Here is a 19,851-nt window from a genome sequence, read left to right on the forward strand (position 1 = left end):
TCTATCGATTCTTATAATCTGATAATGTAAACATTGACAGATAATTTGACTACTAAGTGAGTAAATAAAATGAAAACCCAGACCAATTGGACGACTTCGACGCTGCCCCACGGGCACCATAGGGTTCCGATTTCCCCTCATAAGAAGGAGAAGGAGAAGGAAAAGCCTAACTCTTTGAAGGTTGTGAGGGCAGTGCCGAAGGCAGAGTCGAATACCGATGCTAAGAGTGGAGTTCAGAAGTTTAGGGTCAAGCTGTTGCCTGAAAGTGGTGGCCAAGAGTGTCATGGATGTTCTCTGTATGGTATGTTGTTCTTGCAGCCGTTTACATACGTGTTATTCTGTTTTTGTTGTGTTTATTGATTTTGGCTTCTGTATATCCTTTAGCGAGCTTGGATTTCCTGTTGGTTTTCAGTTCTAGAACAATGTATTGTCATCATGAAGGGGATTAGAATTTACTGGAACATATATGGTTTGCTGAATGAATACTTTATTGGTTTCGAGTCAGATGTTTGGGAAAGAATCGGATTAGTTGGTTGTTAACTTTTTATGTCAGCTAGAATTTAGCTAAATTAGTGAGTTTTAGTGCTGAATGGCTTGATCAATTATCAAAAGTTCTAGAACAATGTATGTCATCATGAAGGGGATTAGAATTTCCTGGAACATATATGGTTTGCTGAATGAATACTTAATTGGTTCCGAGTGAGATGTTTAGGAAAGAACCATATTAGTTAGTTGGTTGTTAACTTTTGATGTCAGCTAGAATTTAGCTAAATTAGTGAGTTTTAGTGCTGAATGGCTTGACCAATTATCAAAAACTCATTTTAAAGGATCAAAGACATTATTTCGGGAATAAATTATATGGTGGACTGGTGGTGGTGAGGTGAAGCTTTGTTATTTTGGTTGAAATGTTAATAGAGAAAGGAATGTTGTTGGCTGTTTGTTGATTGGATAGGTTTGAATTTGTGTAATTGATTTACTCTTGAAGTAGTCATGTTTAGGCTGTTGTGCTTGATTAATCTCAAATTAGAAATAATAATGGTGTTGATTTGCAACATTTGCAGCTCACAAGGCCGCACTTCACATCATCTCTAATTTTATTTACATTATGCTATGCTCTTATTAATGCTGGTTTTGATGTCTCAGCCTTACTTCAATAGCTGGGAATATCATCAACTGAAACAAGTGAGAAAGTTGGGACATTTTCACTTGCATATGCAGCTCACAAGGCCGCATCTCCGATAAAGTTTCTGCCTACAGTTGCCCTAACTCCATTGTTGCTTCTTGGATTTCAAGAAAGTAGATAAAGATAACTAATCCCAGAATATATGACTACTATGTATATGACTTTTCTTCCATTTGTGTAATACCAGAATATGTTATTGGATACGTAGCAGAATCAACTCTTTGTCATTTCATTGTGAATTTGCATTTTAGTGTGTTCAGAGCAAATGCAAGAACCATTAATTGCTGGCCTATCTCAAACATAGATCTCCATAACAATTTATCTGTTAACAGCTACTTACTTGATCTGTTCTCACTAAGACCAACAATGTAATTTACAGGCTACACCTACAGACTAACAGCTAAACATGTTTCGTTCACAATTAATTGATTATCATTGCAGGGTTTTTGTTGTAAAAATGCAGATCGAATAATGATTAGTTATGCTTAATTATGCATAATTTTTATTCTTTGTTATTGACTTTTAGTTAGAACTTTGTGAACAATTTTTTATCGCCTGAAGTTTATGGGGATAATGTAATAGAATGAAATACTGCCTTTGTTGTTTAAATTGAATAGTTTTTGCAGCTTCATGCACTGCAGATGGACTTCATTGGCTCTGCTTTCTGATTTTTTCTACTTTAAACTTGGAGTAGCCACGCACACCCGCTCCCATCCCCAGACCACCCTCCAGAATCATACTTCTTAGTTCCTGTTAAAAGTTGATTCTATTTGACAGTAATAGTGTCAGGTAACCCCGTTTCCTGATCCTAAAAGCTCTAAGTTCATGAGAATCTAGGACATCTATCTCCAAAACGTTTGAAGAGTCACATAATGTATACTTCTGCAACATGGTTTATAACAGAAACGAAAAGTAGGAAGATTTTACCAGCTGCTGCTTTCAATTCCATTTGCCCGCATAGCCAACTTTTCTACATTTCTCTACTTTAACATTAGAAAACTAAAGAATGTCCTTATGTGTGAGATTAGATATGCATATACGAGTAAATATTACTCTTATTTGTTTATGAATTTTAGACTTTTATATCACTCTTATTTGTTTATGAATTTTAGACTCAGCACCTATAGCAATTGAAATGCTACAAACCAAATACCATATAACCTCTTCGATTAGCAAAGCTTGTAGCACCACTGTTGTGCTTATTGCCTTGTAAAGCTCGAGCATTTTTTCCCATTTCAGATTTTTCCTAGTTTCATGAAACCAATGTTAGCATATATAGGTGAAACAAATAAAACTTACTAAATTTAGGATATATTGGGGTCACAAACCATGGCCTCTGGTAAAAGCCAATAATCTACCAATTCCGTCCAACTCCTAGTGGACACTCCATCAGGCACGTTGGCATAGTTCTCTTCTCGAGATTTATTCACTGGATCGAAAAAATCCCTCTTCAATTTGTATCGATGATTGTTCCATGGTTTGTCAATACGCATCACTAGTGCCTTGTTAACTAGAGGTCCATCGGGTAACACAAAATGTTTCTTCAAAAAAAAAAGGAAAAATTAAGTTACGCCACATTAGTAAATAGTAAAGTAGAAAGAGAAATTCAATACTCAAGCATGGATGATTATGGTGCAAACCAATGTTAACAAAATAATTTGCCTAGCTAGTTCTGATCAGATCAGATCAGACTGATCTGTCTGATCTGATCAGCACTGATCTGATCAGAACTAGCTAGGTGAACTTAGTGATTCTGCAGAAACTTAACCCGGGGTCGGAACCCCCATGACCAAATAAAAACCTGAAAAACGGGCAACTGATTGATGAACACAGATGGAAACAGAATAAATTTAAAGCTAATTACACAGTTAACCAAGCTAAAATAAAACTACAATTAACATAAGTGTTAAGAACAATAAATCCACATACCCGAATCATTGTAACAACATTAGTTTTTAACTGATTGTTCACAGCACGCCAACTTGGGACTCCCACTGGACAAAGTGAATCATTTTTTGCAATATCTCCAAGGAAGCTCACAAGGATCTTCCCACCTTTTCGAATAGGTTGGTTGAATTCATTGAGCTTGACAATGTATCTGAACCCCTTTGCATCATGCCAAACGTCTCGAGGCAGAACTGGTCCCTTTACCAGATGTCGTATTCCATCAGCATCTGTCACAGGAGCTAAATCAGACTAAAAAATCACCAAGATCGATAATTTACAGTTTGCATATTTGATGTAGAGACATGTTTACCTATAGCTAGAGCCTCCACCTTCTCATCAAACTCCCTCGATTCTGGCCAATTTGGAATAATGATTCGATGTCGAAGTGTTGCTTTCTTCACAGCAGTATCACTTCCTTCTCCTTGATCAAATTCATTTTCACTCTCAGAAGCCGATTCTTCAAATTCGTCCCAGTTGTAGTTTGGCATAACTTCACTCTCAACCTGATTGGATGGAGGAGATCGCAGAGGTTGAAATGCATTCTCACTCACATGCATGTATGTTGGAGGCAACTGACCTTCTTGCTTCCCGGTTCTCTTTTTCATTGCCATGGTGTCTGGTGGTGTAGGAGATTGTGACATCACATGTTTTGTTGCTCCCAAAGGTGCAACAAATGCTCTTTTCTCTAAATGTGGTTTGACACTTGTAAAAGAAGATACCGGCTGTTGTGTAGCTTTTTGAGGCTGTTGTGTAGCTTTGTGAAGCTGATGGGTAGCTTTTTGAGGCTGATTGGTAGCTGTTTGAGGCTGTTGGGAAGCTTTGAAAGGCTGCAAAGAAGGCTGCAAGGTAGCTTTGAAAGGCTGCAACACAGGCTGCATAGTAGGCTGGTGTGCATTCGGTGTTGACGCTTTTTGTGTTACAATTTCAGTCAGATTGGGAAACGTAGGTCCTTTATACCATCTACTTTGTGTTGTTGTTGGTTGTTGTAATGGGTTAGAGGATGGTTTTGTCTGGGTAAAGGATGGTTTTGATAATGCCTTCAGTTGTGGCTTTGAAACCATGGAAGTAGGCCGAGGCAAGGATGATTGTGGTGCAACCATGGTTTTTTTAGCAGCTACTGGTTGCTTAATGGGTTGTGATACCGTCCCAAATGTCTGTGACACTCCAAGTGTTGGAGGACTGAACGGTCCCCAGTTTTGGGTGGATGGATCAGAAGATTTTGGGGACTTGGATGCAGCAATGCTCGACCCTTCGTCAATAGCTACCAAATGTTCTTTTAGTCCTGTAACTCATATTTTAGTTCCTGTTCAGAAAGTAAGAAACACAATCAGCCATGAATAAAAAGGTCATTAAACCAACTCAATTGCTACAAGAATGAATCACTAAATAGGATAATAGGTATTCACTCAAAGTGACAATCATACACGTTAAATCAGTTTAACATTTTCACATAAACAAGAATTACAATGAGCAGAAAACTCAGTAAATATAGAAGCAAAGTGCAAATCTGATTGAGAAAAAGAAATTCATCCTGGCTCTAATTGGTCGTTAGCTCACGAGTGATCTAGAGTCTAGAATATACAAGTCATAGACTCAAAAGTCTGAAACCTTCAAGGAACTTGAAAACTGTATATTGGAAGGCCTTTTGCTCCGTTCATCCCTTTATTAAGTTTCATTATAACCTGTCACATTACAAGCATAAGCACGAAACAAGATAGAGAAGGCAAACCAGAAAGGAAACAACTAACGAAAATGCACTGAAGATATTATCAGAAAGTGAATATATTAGCACTATGGAAACAACCAACCTCCAGGTGGCTACCAAATCTCCCTGGAGGTCGAATTAGCACTATGGCCCCTACGAATGTGGATGCGAATGAGTGTGTAGCAGCTTGGTGGAATGAGGAGGGGGATGGATGGCATTTGGAGGGATTGATCTCACATCTTTGGGTGCACGAACAGGAAGCTATCAAGATAATGAGGGTAGCAAGAATTTTGTTTATCTCCCTTGAACTCAAATTATCCCTTTATTGGTTTTAACATGTATTTTGTTTCTGCAGAGATACTTGAAATTTGAAGAATCTGCAGGTGACCCTGCGCGTGTTTAGATTCTATATGAACGTGCTATCACTGAGTTTCCTATATCTAGTGATTTGTGGACTGACTATGCACGCTATATAGAAAAGAAGCTCAAGGTACTTTCTCAATTTCTGATTTTAACTGTTTTGGTTGAGAAATCTGCTAGCTAGCTTATTGTCTGTTGCCAAAAAACAATTTTTTCAGTTCTGATGGATCAAAGAGATGATCTCATAGCTGGCACACTTCCTTTTTTTTGGGTGTAGTTTAGACTGAAGTTATAAGCAATATTTTAGTTGGCCTACACTCATTTACTACACTTTTGCTCTACAGTTATGAGGGAAAGGGCAAGATGAACCTGCTACACCCTCCTTTTCTGAGATTCAGACTACAGTGAAAACTCTCAATTTTTATATTATCATGGCACCAGGCAAAAGCTAAAGAACAATCTAAAACAAGTCATCAAACAAATCAGGAAGCTGTGAACCAGCAAAACAACATCAAGCAACAGCTGCATGTCTGACATGTATTAACAAAATGATTTGGCTACCTTATTAGTTATTCCCCATTCTGTTTTAAAAAGAAAGGAGGGGAACCATGCCTAGAATAAAGATCTTTGCTGCTTTATTCAGAGAGCCTAAATCAGTAATATCCTGAGCCTATAGTTTTAAGAAAATGATTATCAAGAGAGTTATACATTCCATAGGAGAGAAAACAGGCGATAAAAGGATCAATATTACAATACAAATGAGCTTAGAGAAGCTTGAAAAAAGCTAGCTATAATTATATAAAGACGGTGGTCACATATGATTCTCAAAGTCAAAAGACATAGAAAGAGGATCCAATGGGTGATCCAGCATCTTAGTATAGTAGTAAATGGCAGCTTTGAAGAGGTGGATGCACATTGTTAATTGTTAACATGAATGCAGAACACAAACATCTAAGGGAGAATCAAGCCTAAATTGCAGAACTCGAAACAGACAGAAACATAAATGAAGAAGTAAAGAGGTAACGTGTTGATACTTGTGTAATATTGGAAACTACTGGAGTGATGTTTACTGTTATAAACAATGAAATCTAGTGAATTGTTTTTAGCAATATTTTACATTGGAGTCATTTCATGATTAACTCACAGCATTTCACTAATCTTACAGATTCAAACCGGTTTGTCTGTGTGGTTCTCCTTAGATAGCCAGGCATGATATTTTGGCAACTCTGACAGATACGCTTTGTCAAAGGGGGGTAAAACTTTCAGAATCAAGACAGATGCATACAAACAAGAATCAATCTTTTCCCATTAAACCTTATTGTTTAGTTATAATGGACCAACCCACCCCTGACACACATTTTCTTGTGTACCACAGGTGCAACAAAAAGGGAAGAAAAGCAACAACAACACTGCAACAACAATGAACCAAATCAAATACAAAAGGGGGAAATCACAAAAAATAAAGATAAATTGCCCCCTTTTCACGGAATATCGGTATAAAAATATATGTATCACCATCAAAGAAACTAGTAGTAGGGTACTTGGACATTAGTAGACAATAAAATAAGTGAGTATAGATTAAGTATATAACTCATTATTCAACCAGATTAAACAATATGACTCACAACGTCATGAACAAATACAAATCCAAAGCAAAACAATAAAAAATAAGCATGATCAATTGGTCCCACCCTCTTCCTCTACTGGTAAAGAATCCCCTAAATCAAACACATCTCTAGGCTTGTTCTTAACAACATGCAACCATCCCTTTTGTATCTCATCTTCTATGTAAAAAACTTGTTTTGCTTGAGATGAGAATACAAATGGATCATCTTGCAACAATTGTCCAGAATGCATCAATTTAGAGAAATTGACACATACTCCGCCATTTGGATATGCTTTTACACCCCTATGAATGTCTACCCAATCACAACGAAACAATACAACTTTGTAATCTCCGTAATAATCTAATTCATAGATATCTTTCACTTTTCCATAGTAGGCATCTCCATCCGCTTCGACCATAATTCCAGAATTTTGTGTCAAAAGACGAGAATCGCGATCCGTGGAAAGGAATTTGTATCCATTGATTATGTATCCTTTTAATTTTCTACCATAAGAATGCAAACCACCCGCCAAAGCTTTTCTTGGTTTCCCATCTTCGGTGGTTGCATCTATGTAATGTACCTACGATGATACATCATTAAATCAAATACATTTTTTTAAAAAGAAGTATGTATTCACATTAAAAGAACTCAAGTAACCTTATTTTGCAGCCACCCTCCAAACTTATTGATGATCCAGTTACTTTCATCACTCTCCGTGACAGGATTTTGTAAGTTCATTTGACGTTTCTCGGTTAAAAATTCACTTCATGGAAGAAGAACAAAATTAAAAATCATCTATTATAACAATTGATAATTCAAAAGAAAACCAACATAATACTTACTCCAGATCCCCTTTTATCTCATCAGAGTGAAGCAAAATGTAGCGATGAGCTTGTTTTAAGCTTTTGTCAGGCGAATGCTGACCTTCTTCCCAATAACTCGACCACCAGAATTAAACAAGTAATCATTGGGATTTGGAATGTCATCATCCATCCTTTCAGGTATGTTGAAAATGGTCTTAACACCTTGAAGATATCTCGAACAAAACCTAATTGTCTCCTCTAAAAGGAAGCCTTCTGCAATAGATCCTTCAGGTTGGGCTTTATTGGTTACATGTGATTTCAAATGGGACAAGTACCTTTCAAATAAAACATTTGTACTTAATATATGATAAATGTGAAATATTAAATAAAAAGAATATAATTTAGACGTGTAAGATATTAACCTTTCAATGGGATACATCCATCTGTATTGCACTGGTCCACCAAGTTTAACCTCCTCCACTAAGTGAATCAACAAATGGACCATGATTGTGAAAAATGAAGGCAGAAACTCCTTTTCCAACTCACAAAGAGTTAAAATAATTTCATTTTGAAGACCATCTAAATCATCTGGATCAATAGTTGTAGAGCACAACTTCTTGAAAAAGGAAGACAATCTAGCCAACAAGTCAATTACTTTTGTAGCTTTAGAGGCCCTTAAGGCAACGGGAAGGATATCCTGCATTAGAACATGGTTTTCATGACTTTTGAGGTTCATCAACTTCCTTTGCTTCATATTCACACAACTAGAAAGGTTGGATCCATATCCATCAGGAACTTTAATTTTCTGCAAAACATTTAGGAACCTCTCCTTCTCCTCCGTAGACATAGAATAGGAAGCCGGAGGCATGCATTCACCTCCGTTAGGATTAGTACTCAGCCAAAGGTGAGACTTTATTCTCCATGCTTCAAGGGCTTCTCGATCATTCCTACTATCTCTACTCTTATCCATACTAAGAAGAGTTCCCAAAATATTCTCAGACACGTTTTTCTCAATGTGCATCACATCTAAATTATGCCTTAGAAGATTATGCTCCCAATACACCAAATCAAAGAATATGCTTCTCTTGGTACCAAAGTCACTTTCATCTTGGACTTCATCGTCATCATCGTGTCCTCTTTGCCTCTTTTTCGGTGGTGCCTTCGACTTTCCGTAAACATGCTTCACCTTTTCTTGCTGCCTCAATATATCAGTGCCGCTAGGACGAGATGGGGCTTTACCCCACTCATTAGTTCCAAACTTCTCACAAAACTTGTCACCTTGACATCGAAATGGGTGATCTGCAGGTAACCATTTTCTATAGCTACAATAGCAAATCTTGCTCCCAAATCTATCAGAAGGCGTGGAATCTAAGCATATAGGACATGCATTGTAACCTTTTGTGCTCAAACCAGAGAGCATTGCATAGCCGGGAAAGTCATTAATAGTCCAAAGCAAAGCCGCACGCAAATTAAATTTCTCTCCGGCAAAAGCATCAAAAGCTTCAACCCCTGTCCACAGCAATTTCAATTCATGCACTAATGGCTGCAGATACACGTCAATATCATTTCCGGGACCTGATTTTCCAGGAATAAGCGTGGACAGAATGAAAGAAGACGGTTTCATACATAACCATGGTGGAAGATTATAAGGAATCAACATCACTGGCCACGTACTATAAGTGGTGTTCATTAAACGGTAAGGATTAAAACCATCACTCGCAAGATCTAATCGAACACTACGAGGGTCTAATGCAAAATCACTGTGACGCTCATCAAATGCCTTCCATGCTAAGCCATCTGAAGGATGCCTTAAAATCTTCTTATCATCTTCACCCAATCGCTCTGTATCATGCCATCTCATATCTTCTGATGTTTCTGATGACATGTAGATTATTTTTAGTCTCGGTATAAGAGGGAAATATCGCATTACCTTAGCTGGCACACCTTTCTTACAAGTATCCGTACCTTGATCACTTACAACGTTGCCCCTATCCTTAGTTTTCTTCCACCTCGATGTACCACAAACATGACACTTGTCTTTCTTTAAAAATTCACCCCAATACAACATGCAATTATTCGGACAAGCATCAATCTTTTCATACCCAAGGCCCAAGTCTTTTATCATTTTCTTACTGTAATAATAAGAAGAGGGAAAATCAAGTATTTGAGGAAATGCATCTAGAATTAGCTTCAACAACATATTGAAAGATTCTATGGACCAGTGATTAATACACTTCAAGTGAAACAAGTGTAACAGAAAAGATAACTTTGAAAAATTGATACACCCCTCGTACAATTTCTCCTCAGAAGCTTCAAGCAACTTCTTATATGTCACATCTTCTTCTATTGTAGAATAATCATATTCTACATCTGTGTCATAGGCCACGGGCTCCTCAATCCATTCATCATCCTCTCGTGCTTCTAAATTTGGGCAATTGGGAGGCATATTAACACTAAATGCTGATCTTAATAGCCCTCCCATATTATCTCGACCTACAAACCCACTTTGGTTATCAAGGGAACCTTCACTAGTAATCCCTCCATCACTCTCAAACATACGCTGAAACGTATCCCCTTTACCATGAAAAATCCAATCCTTATATGGCTTATAAAATCCCTTAAACAAAATATGCCTCTCCACTTCATTTACGGAGAACCATTTCTCTACCTTACAGTTCTTACATGGACATCTAATTTTTCCTTCGACTAGATCTTGCTTGGCAAACTCAATAAATTCCATACAACCGTCGATATTTTCATGATGACCAGTGGGTAGATCGATCCAACTTTTATCCATATCTATACGAAATTAGTTGAGTAATTAGTAATATACGTCGGTCGCAAAATAGGAAATTTTTATATGTACTTATTAAAATATTATAATAATTCTTAGAACCTTGATATATCACACGAGATTAATTTAAGTCACATAACACCTCCGTACACAACTCTTCTTAACTCATACCATAACTTATGGTTTTTTGTTTAATCATTCTTCCTTAGTGACTAATATTTGTGATCTATCTTCATCTTCTAAAAGTTATTACCCTCTATCACTTCCATATTATATTTTCTTTTTGCGTACAAGATCATACTTTCAACTTCACATGAATTTGCAAGGAAAATAAAGCATGTGATTTTAGCGCACAAGGTGATATTTTCAACTTCACACGAAGACAACAATATAAATCCATTTTTTAAAAGGAGTAAGAGTACCTTAAGTAACGTGGCATCACATAATCAGAATTTATGGTAAAATTTCTTGGATTAAATGTAATTAAGCTAAGCAAAATTATGCAGTGGGGATAATGTAATTAGACAAACAATACCAACACAAAATTTGAAGCTATTATATCAAAACATTTGAAATTAAATCAACAGGAATACAATAGAAAGATCCAACTTTTGCATGATTGACGTAAGTTATGATAGCACAATAAAATTCGGTATATGCTCATTGTATATATATTGGACATCGAGGAAATGTAAAGCCACGGAAATTATATTCTAACACTTAACAAACCTAACTTGCAGAGTTGTAGCCCACCCTTGTCCATACAAAATTAGGGAAATAACAATTGTCCAATAAAAAACCTAAAAGGGACTTTATAGTATACATACCTCTAGTATCAAAGAGCATATGCAACGCACGAACCGATGCACGAACCTACGAACAACGCTAAAGACTTGCAGGAAACCTTGAACCGGTGTAGCAACGCACGAATTGATGCACGAACCTACGAACAACGCTAAAGAATCACAGGAAACCTTGAACCGGTGTGGTCGGCGAAACCTGATAATGTTGATAAATTATGGTCAAAATATAAGGACAACAACATTATCAGGAATTTAAAATCTAAAAAATATAGTAGATGAAGTTATCAACTTAAACAGAAAACACTACAAACATATCAATTCATGACCATGAATGCTCCATGAAAATGAACAAATGTAGGGAAGCAATGTGCTAAGCGCAGGTCAAAGAAGGGTGTTTTTTCTACATGGAAAGTAAAAGCAAATATTATCTGCAATCTACTCCGCGATAAGGGGATCAAGCAATTGAGTTTACGAAAGTCGTTATTATGGGGCGACAAAAATACCAGAGGAGAGAGAAAGGAGATAGTGGTGAACGTAGAGGGACAGGATCAGAAGTGAACTGATCAGAAGTGAACTGATCAGAAGTGAACTGATCAGAAGTGAACTGATCAGAAGTGAACTGATCAGAAATGAACTGATCAGAAGTGAACTAATCAGAAGTGAACTGATCAAAAGTGAACTGATCAGAAGTGAACTGATCAGGACTGATCAGGATTGATCAGTAAGGACTATTCAGAACTGATCTGATCAAGACTGATCTGGACTGATCTGATCAGGACTGATCTGATCAGGACTGATCTATTTTCTATGTCGTCTGAGAGTGCAAGTGTCACAGTCCATAGAAAGCTAGCTATTTCATTTATTACTCAAAAGTGATCACCATACTCCGTATTAAGCAGCCATATTATCTCATATTCAAGGAAGTTGACAGAACACAACACATAATTAAAAAGACTCCCAAAAGTTTTATAATAATATTAATCCTATTTTGTTATGTCTAATCTAAATATTAGTCATTATAGATTACTCTTCTATTATGACTCATCAATTCCACGATCAATTATTTATAACTTGTACACCGTAGCAATCAGTATGTATTACTCCACTTCTTAAGCTCTTAGCTAGTGTTTGTTTGAATAATGAAATAAGAATAGTAATCACAATTTTGGATTAGATTCTATTAATTTGTTAAGAATAGAGTTATTCAAATAGAACGATAATCTCATGATTGAGCTTGAACTGATTTAGTGAAACACTCCTATCCGCTGCAATTGCATAGCCTCTAAAACTTTTTCTGTTAATGTTTCCCATTTTTTCCCGGTTATGCGCAACACATGATGTATATAGTTAAGGTTCGATAGTTATATTAGCAACACCAACATAAATTGGGATTTTTTCCAATTCTAATTACATTATTTATGTGTGGGATAAAGTAATTAAACCTAAACAACACCAACACAAATCAGGAGAAGAAGTGAACTGATCAGAAGTGAACTGATCAGAACTGATCAGGATGGATCAGTAAGGATTGATCAGGACTGATTTGACCAGGAATGATCCGATCAGGACTGATCTGATCAGGATTGATCAGAGCAGGACTGATCTATTTTCTATGTCGTAAATAGCCTAGGACTGATCTATTGTCATGTAATGCATGATCTATTGTCATGTAATGCATGATCTGTTTTCTAAAATCAATAGAGATAAAAAGTTCAGGTATGTAATAAAAAATACTCTAAACAGCTCTATAGAGAAGCACTAAAAAAAGCTAGGTAACGACTCTTTACCATAAACCCTTACTCGCAAGTTCAAAATAATTCAACAGAAGAATACAATGTCGTTCTTTCTAACAATAGAACCTAAATTGTAGCCAAACCATCCATCTCAAAAATTTGCTACTGTTACTTTTAACTCGATACATGTTGAAACTAACTGATATGTTATTATCAAAGCTCGTAGTCATAAAAACCATTTATGCATGCTGCAGTTTATTGGGGCAAAGATGGGGGCCTCAGGACTACAAATACAAACATAAAGTGGCCTAATTAGCATCCCTAGTAATATCTGATGTGTTGTTGTGGAATATCTTCGTAGAGGTGCCCTAAAGAAATACCTCATTGATAATCGAAGGAAGAAGCTAGCTTTTAAGGTTGTCCACCAGTTGGCGCTTGATCTTTCTAGAGTGACAAATAATTTTGCAAACTCAGATAAATAATACCGGATGATAAGCTATAGTTCAAAGCTACTCTCAACTTGGCATGATAAACTCAGATAAACAATAAGCTAGTGCTGATAAGATAATATTTGGTTAGCTATGACAGTTCAAAACCGGATGATAGAAACTCAGAAATGGTTATCTGAGTTTATCATCCCAGCTATGACAGTTCAAAAATCAAAACCGGATGTTCTATCCCTTAACTTAGTTAAGCTATAGTTCAAAGCTACTCTCACTTCTCTGTGTTTTGAACTGCATATATTCAGATTAGGGTGCTTATTGCATAGGTTTATTCCTTACTCCATACAACTGGTAGTCAAACCTATATTTGGTGCCAACTAAAGCAGGGAAAGGCAAAGAAATTTATAATAAAGACAAGCAAAGTGCTGATAAGATAAGATATTTAACACTGCGATACACTGCCACTACCTAATACTACAGTTATGACATATAGAAAGCATGCAGTAGCTTAACATAACGATGACAGGCAGACAATGAGCTTATCAGTCACCTAATACTAAGTTCTGCTTTGTAAAGCTCAGTTCTGTTTTGTGCAAAGTTTTTTCAGTTCTTTTCTACTTACAGTCAGTCCATTGGTCACACATTTCACATAATCAGTCACAGAAAACAGTGTAGCCTCAAAAGAAGTTATAGATAACAGTAGAAAATGCTAAGTGAAAGGGTTCAAATAATTAGTATAAGTTCTATAGCGACAAATAATTTTGCAAACTCATCCAACATTCACATTTGATGCACCAAGTTTCTCACTAAAGACAACCTAAACTAACCAAGTGCAGCTAGGTGTCTTAAAGATTGACAACAGATTTTTCATACTAAGTACCAGATATCTTGGTCAGAGATTATCACCTAAATCTCACTAAATGTCTGTGTGTCTTTATACAAAGGATTGCCATGTATCCTAATTTCAAAGATTCTAGGCCAACTAAAAGTTGCAAATTTAAAACTATGGAATCGCAAAAGTACAAAGTAATTCAAGAAAGATACCGCAGAAAATTAGAAATAGATTGACAATACCTACAGTAGTAACAACACGGAAGAAGAAGTCAGACGTTCACCACTTTCCAACTATCGTCCAAATTACCAACTATCTGCAATTGAAAACTAAAATAAATGAAATAGCAAACACTCTGTAAGCGGTATATAGAAAATCACAGAAACTAAGAAGACCCATTCTAGTTTTTTTCTTGAATTAAGGATGCAATATAACATGGAAAACTTAAAGGCATATGATTGACATTAGAAATTGACATGAAAAAACGTGAATTAACAATATATGACGGAAATTAAAATAGTGAATCAAACCTAAACATTGTTATATGATAAAAATCAAATAGTGAAGGCGTGAAGCAGACCAAAAATACCTGGCGAATATATCCGGCAACACCGAGGATGAAGCAGCAATTAAGAAACAAGAGTATGCTTGAATTTCTCCAATTAAAAACCAGAGAGAGCAACGAATTTATCTTGAATTTGTTGGGCGAATTGTGAATTCAATAATTGGGATTTTTCATGAATTTATAGGATGAGGAGTGAGATAGCTTATACTGGGAGATTTGACTTTGCTAACGTAAAGGTTGAAGACGGAATTCAAGGAATTCGTTAATGGCCGGTGCTGAAGGTGAGGAGGAGAGAGACGAATTCATCGGAAATCTGACGAGGGTGGTTAGTTTCGTAACGCAGCAAGGTATGTCGGTGGGAGGAGGTTGAGAGAAACGTGGGAGGTGGGTTGAGAGTTAGGCGGGATTCTGCGAAAAAAACAGAGAGTTAGGCGGGATTTTTTGCCCAAAAATTCAGTTGCATTGCTGCCTCACAAACACGTGCAACACACGTGTCTTTTTTTTGTCAATAGCGACGCTTTAGAACGTCGAAATATTTTGCGGCTCTCTAAAGCGTCGCAATTTACAAATTAATATTCGCGCCCCAATTTCCTTGCGACTCTTTGTTAGACCGTCACAATAATTCCGTCTCAATATGTACCTCTTTTTTGTAGTGGTTGTCATCAGTTCCAATCTTGTTTATCTCGACTTCTTTTCTTTCAACGAACTCTCGTAGAAGGTGAAATCTACGAAGTACATAGGAATGTCATTTCCGATAAGTAATATGTCGTCGACATATAATACTAGGAAAGAAATTTTGCTCCCACTGACCTTCTTGTATACACAAGATTCGTCTGCGTTCTTGATGAAACCAAAGTCACTGACTGCTTCATCAAAACGTATATTCCAGCTCCTGGATGCCTGCTTCAATCCGTAGATTGACTTCTTTAGCTTGCATACCTTTTTAGCATTCTTTGGATCCTCAAAACCTTCAGGTTGTGTCATAAACACAGTTTCTGTTAAAACGCCGTTTAAGAAAGCAGTTTTGACATCCATCTGCCATATTTCGTAATCGTAATATGCAGCGATTGCTAACATTATCCGAATAGACTTTAGCATTGCAACTGGTGAAAAGGTTTCATCGTAATCCACACCGTGGACTTGCCTGTAACCTTTTGCAACCAATCTAGCTTTGAAAACTTCAAGTTTCCCATCCTTGTCCTTTTTCAGTTTGAAAACCCATTTGCTTCCAATGGCTTGGTAGCCATCTGGCAAATCGACCAAATCCCATACTTGGTTTTCAGACATGGAGTCTAATTCAGATTGCATGGCTTCTTGCCATTGCTTGGAGCTAGGGCTCGTCATAGCTTGTTTGTAAGTCGCAGGTTCATCACTTTCAAGTAATAGAACGTCATAGCTCTCGTTCGTCAAAATACCTAAGTACCTTTCCGGTTGAGATCTATATCTTTGCGATCTACGCGAGGTAACATTTCTAGATTGACCATGATTGTCACCAGATTCTTCTAAAGATCTTTGAGTTTCATCTGAATGTCATCTTGAGCATTCTCTAGAGTTTGTTGTTCGACTGGAATTTCTTCGAGGTCTACTTTTCTCCCACTTGTCATTTTGGAAATGTGATCTTTCTCCATAAAGACACCATCTCGATCAACAAACACCTTGTTCTCAGATGTATTGTAGAAGTAATACCCCTTTGTTTCCTTTGGATAGCCCACAAGGATACATTTGTCAGATTTTGGATGAAGTTTGTCTGAAATTAATCGTTTGACGTATACTTCACATCCCCAAATCTTCAGAAAAGACACATTTGGAGGCTTTCCAAACCATAATTCATATGGAGTCTTTTCGACAGCTTTAGACGGAGCTCTATTTATAGTGAGTGCAGCTGTATTTAGTGCATGTTCCCAAAATTCTAATGGAAGTTTGGCCTGACCCATCATTGACCTGACCATGTCTAGCAAGGTTCTGTTCCTCCGTTCCGACACACCGTTCCATTGTGGTGTTCCAGGAGGAGTCAATTCTGATAGAATTCCACATTCTTTCAGATGGTCATCAAATTCATAGCTCAGATATTCACCGCCTCTATCAGACCGCAGTGCCTTAATCTTCTTGCCTAATTGATTCTCTACTTCACTCTGAAATTCCTTGAATTTGTCAAAGGATTCAGACTTATGCTTCATTAGGTAGACATAACCATATCTACTGAAGTCATCAGTGAAAGTGATAAAGTAGCTGAAACCACCTCTAGCATTTGTACTCATTGGTCCACATACATCTATATGGATTAAACCCAATAGTTCATTTGCTCTTTCTCCAACTTTAGAGAAAGGTTGCTTTGTCATTTTGCCAAGTAAACATGATTCGCATTTACCATAATCCTCTAAGTCAAATTGTTCTAGAATTCCTTCCTTTTGAAGTCTTTCTAAGCGTTTCAAGTTTATATGGCCTAATCGACAATGCCACAGATAGGTGAGATCTGAATCATCCTTTTTGGCCTTTTTGGTATTTATGTTATAAACTTGTTTGTCGTGATCTAATAAATAAAGTCCATTGACTAATCTAGCAGATCCATAAAACATCTCTTTAAAATAAAACGAACAACTATTGTCTTTTATTAAAAAGGAAAATCCCTTAGCATCTAAGCAAGAAACTGAAATGATGTTTTTAGTAAGTCTTGGAACATGGAAACACTCTTCCGGTTCCAAAACTAGCCCGGAGGGCAACGACAAATAATAAGTTCCTACAGCTAATGCAGCAATCCGTGCTCCATTTCCCACTCGTAGGTCGACTTCACCCTTGCTTAACTTTCTACTTCTTCTTAGTCCCTATGGATTGGAACATATGTGTGAGCCACAACCTGTATATAATACCCAAGAAGTTGAATTAGCAAGTATACAGTCTATAACGAAAATACCTAAAGATGGAACGACTGTTCCGTTCTTCTGATCTTCCTTTAGCTTCAAGCAATCTCTCTTCCAATGCCCCTTCTTCTTGCAGTAGAAGCATTCGGATTCAGAAGTGGGTTGACTGACCTTCCTCTTTACAGATTTGGCGCCAGTTTGCTTAGTTAGGCTGGCCTTGTTGCCACCTTTCTTAGCATTCCTCTTCTTTCCAGATTTCTTGAACTTGCCCCCACGCACCATAAGCACATCCTGCTTATCACTTTTGAGCGTCTTTTCAGCGGTCTTCAGCATATCGTGAAGCTCAGTGAGCGTTTTGTCCAGACTATTCATACTGTAGTTCAGTTTGAACTGATCATACCCGCTATGAAGAGAATGGAGGATGGTGTCTATAGCCATTTCCTGAGAAAATTACTGATCCAGCCGACTCATATTCTCAATGAGTCCAATCATTTTGAGAACATGTGGACTTACGGGCTCGCCTTTCTTAAGCTTGGTCTCAAGAATTTGCCTATGAGTCTCGAATCTTTCGACTCGAGCCAGATCTTGGAACATATTCTTCAACTCACTGATGATTGTGAAAGCATCTCAGTTGATGAACGTTTTCTGTAGATCTGCACTCATGGTGGCGAGCATTAGACATTTCACATCCTTGTTGGCATCAATCCAACGATTGAGGGCTGCCTGAGTGACCCCGTCGCCTGCGGCTTCGGGCATCGCCTCTTCTAGGACATACTCCTTTTCTTCCTGCATAAGAACTATTTGCAAGTTCCTTTGCCAGTCAAGGAAGTTTTTCCCGTTCAACTTCTCCTTTTCGAGAATTGATCGAATGTTGAATGAATTGTTGTTTGCCATATTTAAAACTACAATTGAAAAGAATAAACAAATAAATAACCATTCACAGTTTCTCTTAATAAACTTAAATTCTAGCATACATGCATAATTCAATGTTCATTAAGCATTTTATTCAAGTTATGTGTTCCGGCAGGTGTGAATAAAATGATTCCAAGATCCTAAAATCATTGAAGAAGTAAGCACAGTTTGTCGACTTAATCCTAAAACATCTTAGGTAAGCAAAAGCCTTTTACTAATAGTCTAGGAACTATTCTTGGTTGATAGGTACGTCTAAGAACTTATTAGGTAAACCTATCGATTTTGCCACGACATAAAAGGACTCCTTACTTATATCGTTGAGTTTCACCAAAACTAACATGTACTCACAATTATTTGTGTACCTTGCCCCTTTAGGACCAATAAGTAACACCTCGCTGAGCGAAAACTATTACTAGATTGATGTAAAGGATATCCAAGCAAGTGTATATTTTGGCATGGCACCTTTTAACTCAATTTTTAAGTTTGGAACTTAAGGCTCTTACTATGTTGGTTAGATTTTAAGTGAACTAAGATCCTTAATCATGCAACATAATCAAGCTTTTGATCTCATGCATTTTAAGACATATTTAAAAGCAATAAATAACTTAAAACATGCATAAGATAAATGTGATCTAGCATGGCCCGACTTCATCTTGAAGCTTTAACTTCAAAGTCCGTCTTGAAAATTTCCGTGGGAGGCACCATTTTCTTCAAATAGGATAAGCTATAATTAAAACTAATTACAACTATTTGATGGTACGCAGACCATATTTGAATTGAAAAACAACTTTGGTACTTTAGACCAATTACATTCAAATTAATGGTACGCATACCATATTTTCTATCCTATTTGGGCCATACTAGTCACTTCATAACCTGCGAAACAGTACATATACAATATATACCATTCACCCAATCATTATCATGAATGGCCCACATAGCTGGTTAGTAAAACACATTATGCATCACGTAAACATTTGCAGCAATTAATCAAGGGCACCAATAATCTACCAATTATTCAGTCCTTATTAATTCTAATCAAGTTGTTTTAACCTTAAGGATTTGTAGACCTAATCAAGAGTTTATGACTAAAAAGGGCTCCCACTTAAACCAATAAATTCATATGCTTTACTAATTTTAAACATAAAAATGTATTTCTAGTCTAACCGGAAATATACAAATTTAATTAAAATTTAAAGCTCATATAAATTTATAATTGAATCCAAAAAGTTTAATTTTATTTCAGTCGTATTTAAATTAATTCATGATTTTAATTTTAGTAAAATAATTAGAATAAATAAAATTT

General features: G+C 36.8%; 1 protein-coding gene and 1 long non-coding RNA gene across 2 annotated transcripts; both read right to left on the reverse strand.

The window, feature by feature from the left end:
* Nucleotides 1–6,872: 6,872 nt before the first annotated feature.
* LOC130461723 (uncharacterized) lies at nucleotides 6,873–10,402 on the reverse strand. The gene is made up of 3 exons (XM_056829904.1): nucleotides 8,028–10,402; nucleotides 7,727–7,940; nucleotides 6,873–7,382 (listed from the first exon to the last, which is right to left on the reverse strand). Exons 1-3 carry the CDS (start codon nucleotides 10,400–10,402, stop codon nucleotides 6,873–6,875), a joined length of 3,099 nt encoding a protein of 1,032 aa, XP_056685882.1.
* An 840-nt stretch (nucleotides 10,403–11,242) lies between these two features.
* Nucleotides 11,243–15,263, reverse strand: LOC130462122 (uncharacterized). The gene is made up of 3 exons (XR_008922264.1): nucleotides 14,800–15,263; nucleotides 14,453–14,526; nucleotides 11,243–11,398 (listed from the first exon to the last, which is right to left on the reverse strand). It is a non-coding gene; the product is annotated as an uncharacterized lncRNA (long non-coding RNA).
* Nucleotides 15,264–19,851: the final 4,588 nt, after the last annotated feature.

Source organism: Spinacia oleracea, chromosome 5 (genome assembly GCF_020520425.1).
Source record: "Spinacia oleracea cultivar Varoflay chromosome 5, BTI_SOV_V1, whole genome shotgun sequence".
NCBI lineage: Eukaryota > Viridiplantae > Streptophyta > Magnoliopsida > Caryophyllales > Amaranthaceae > Spinacia > Spinacia oleracea.

What these genes read in the sequence shown, in the direction of transcription:
- LOC130461723 (XM_056829904.1), bottom strand. Translation starts at nt 10,402, where the DNA reads ATGGATAAAAGTTGGATCGATCTACCCACTGGTCATCATGAAAATATC. An exon ending in TGGATGTATCCCATTGAAAG is followed by an intron (nt 7,941 to 8,027) that starts GTTAATATCTTA and finishes TTTATTTGAAAG; the next exon opens with GTACTTGTCCCATTTGAAAT. An exon ending in GTCGAGTTATTGGGAAGAAG is followed by an intron (nt 7,383 to 7,726) that starts GTCAGCATTCGC and finishes GTATCATCGTAG; the next exon opens with GTACATTACATAGATGCAAC.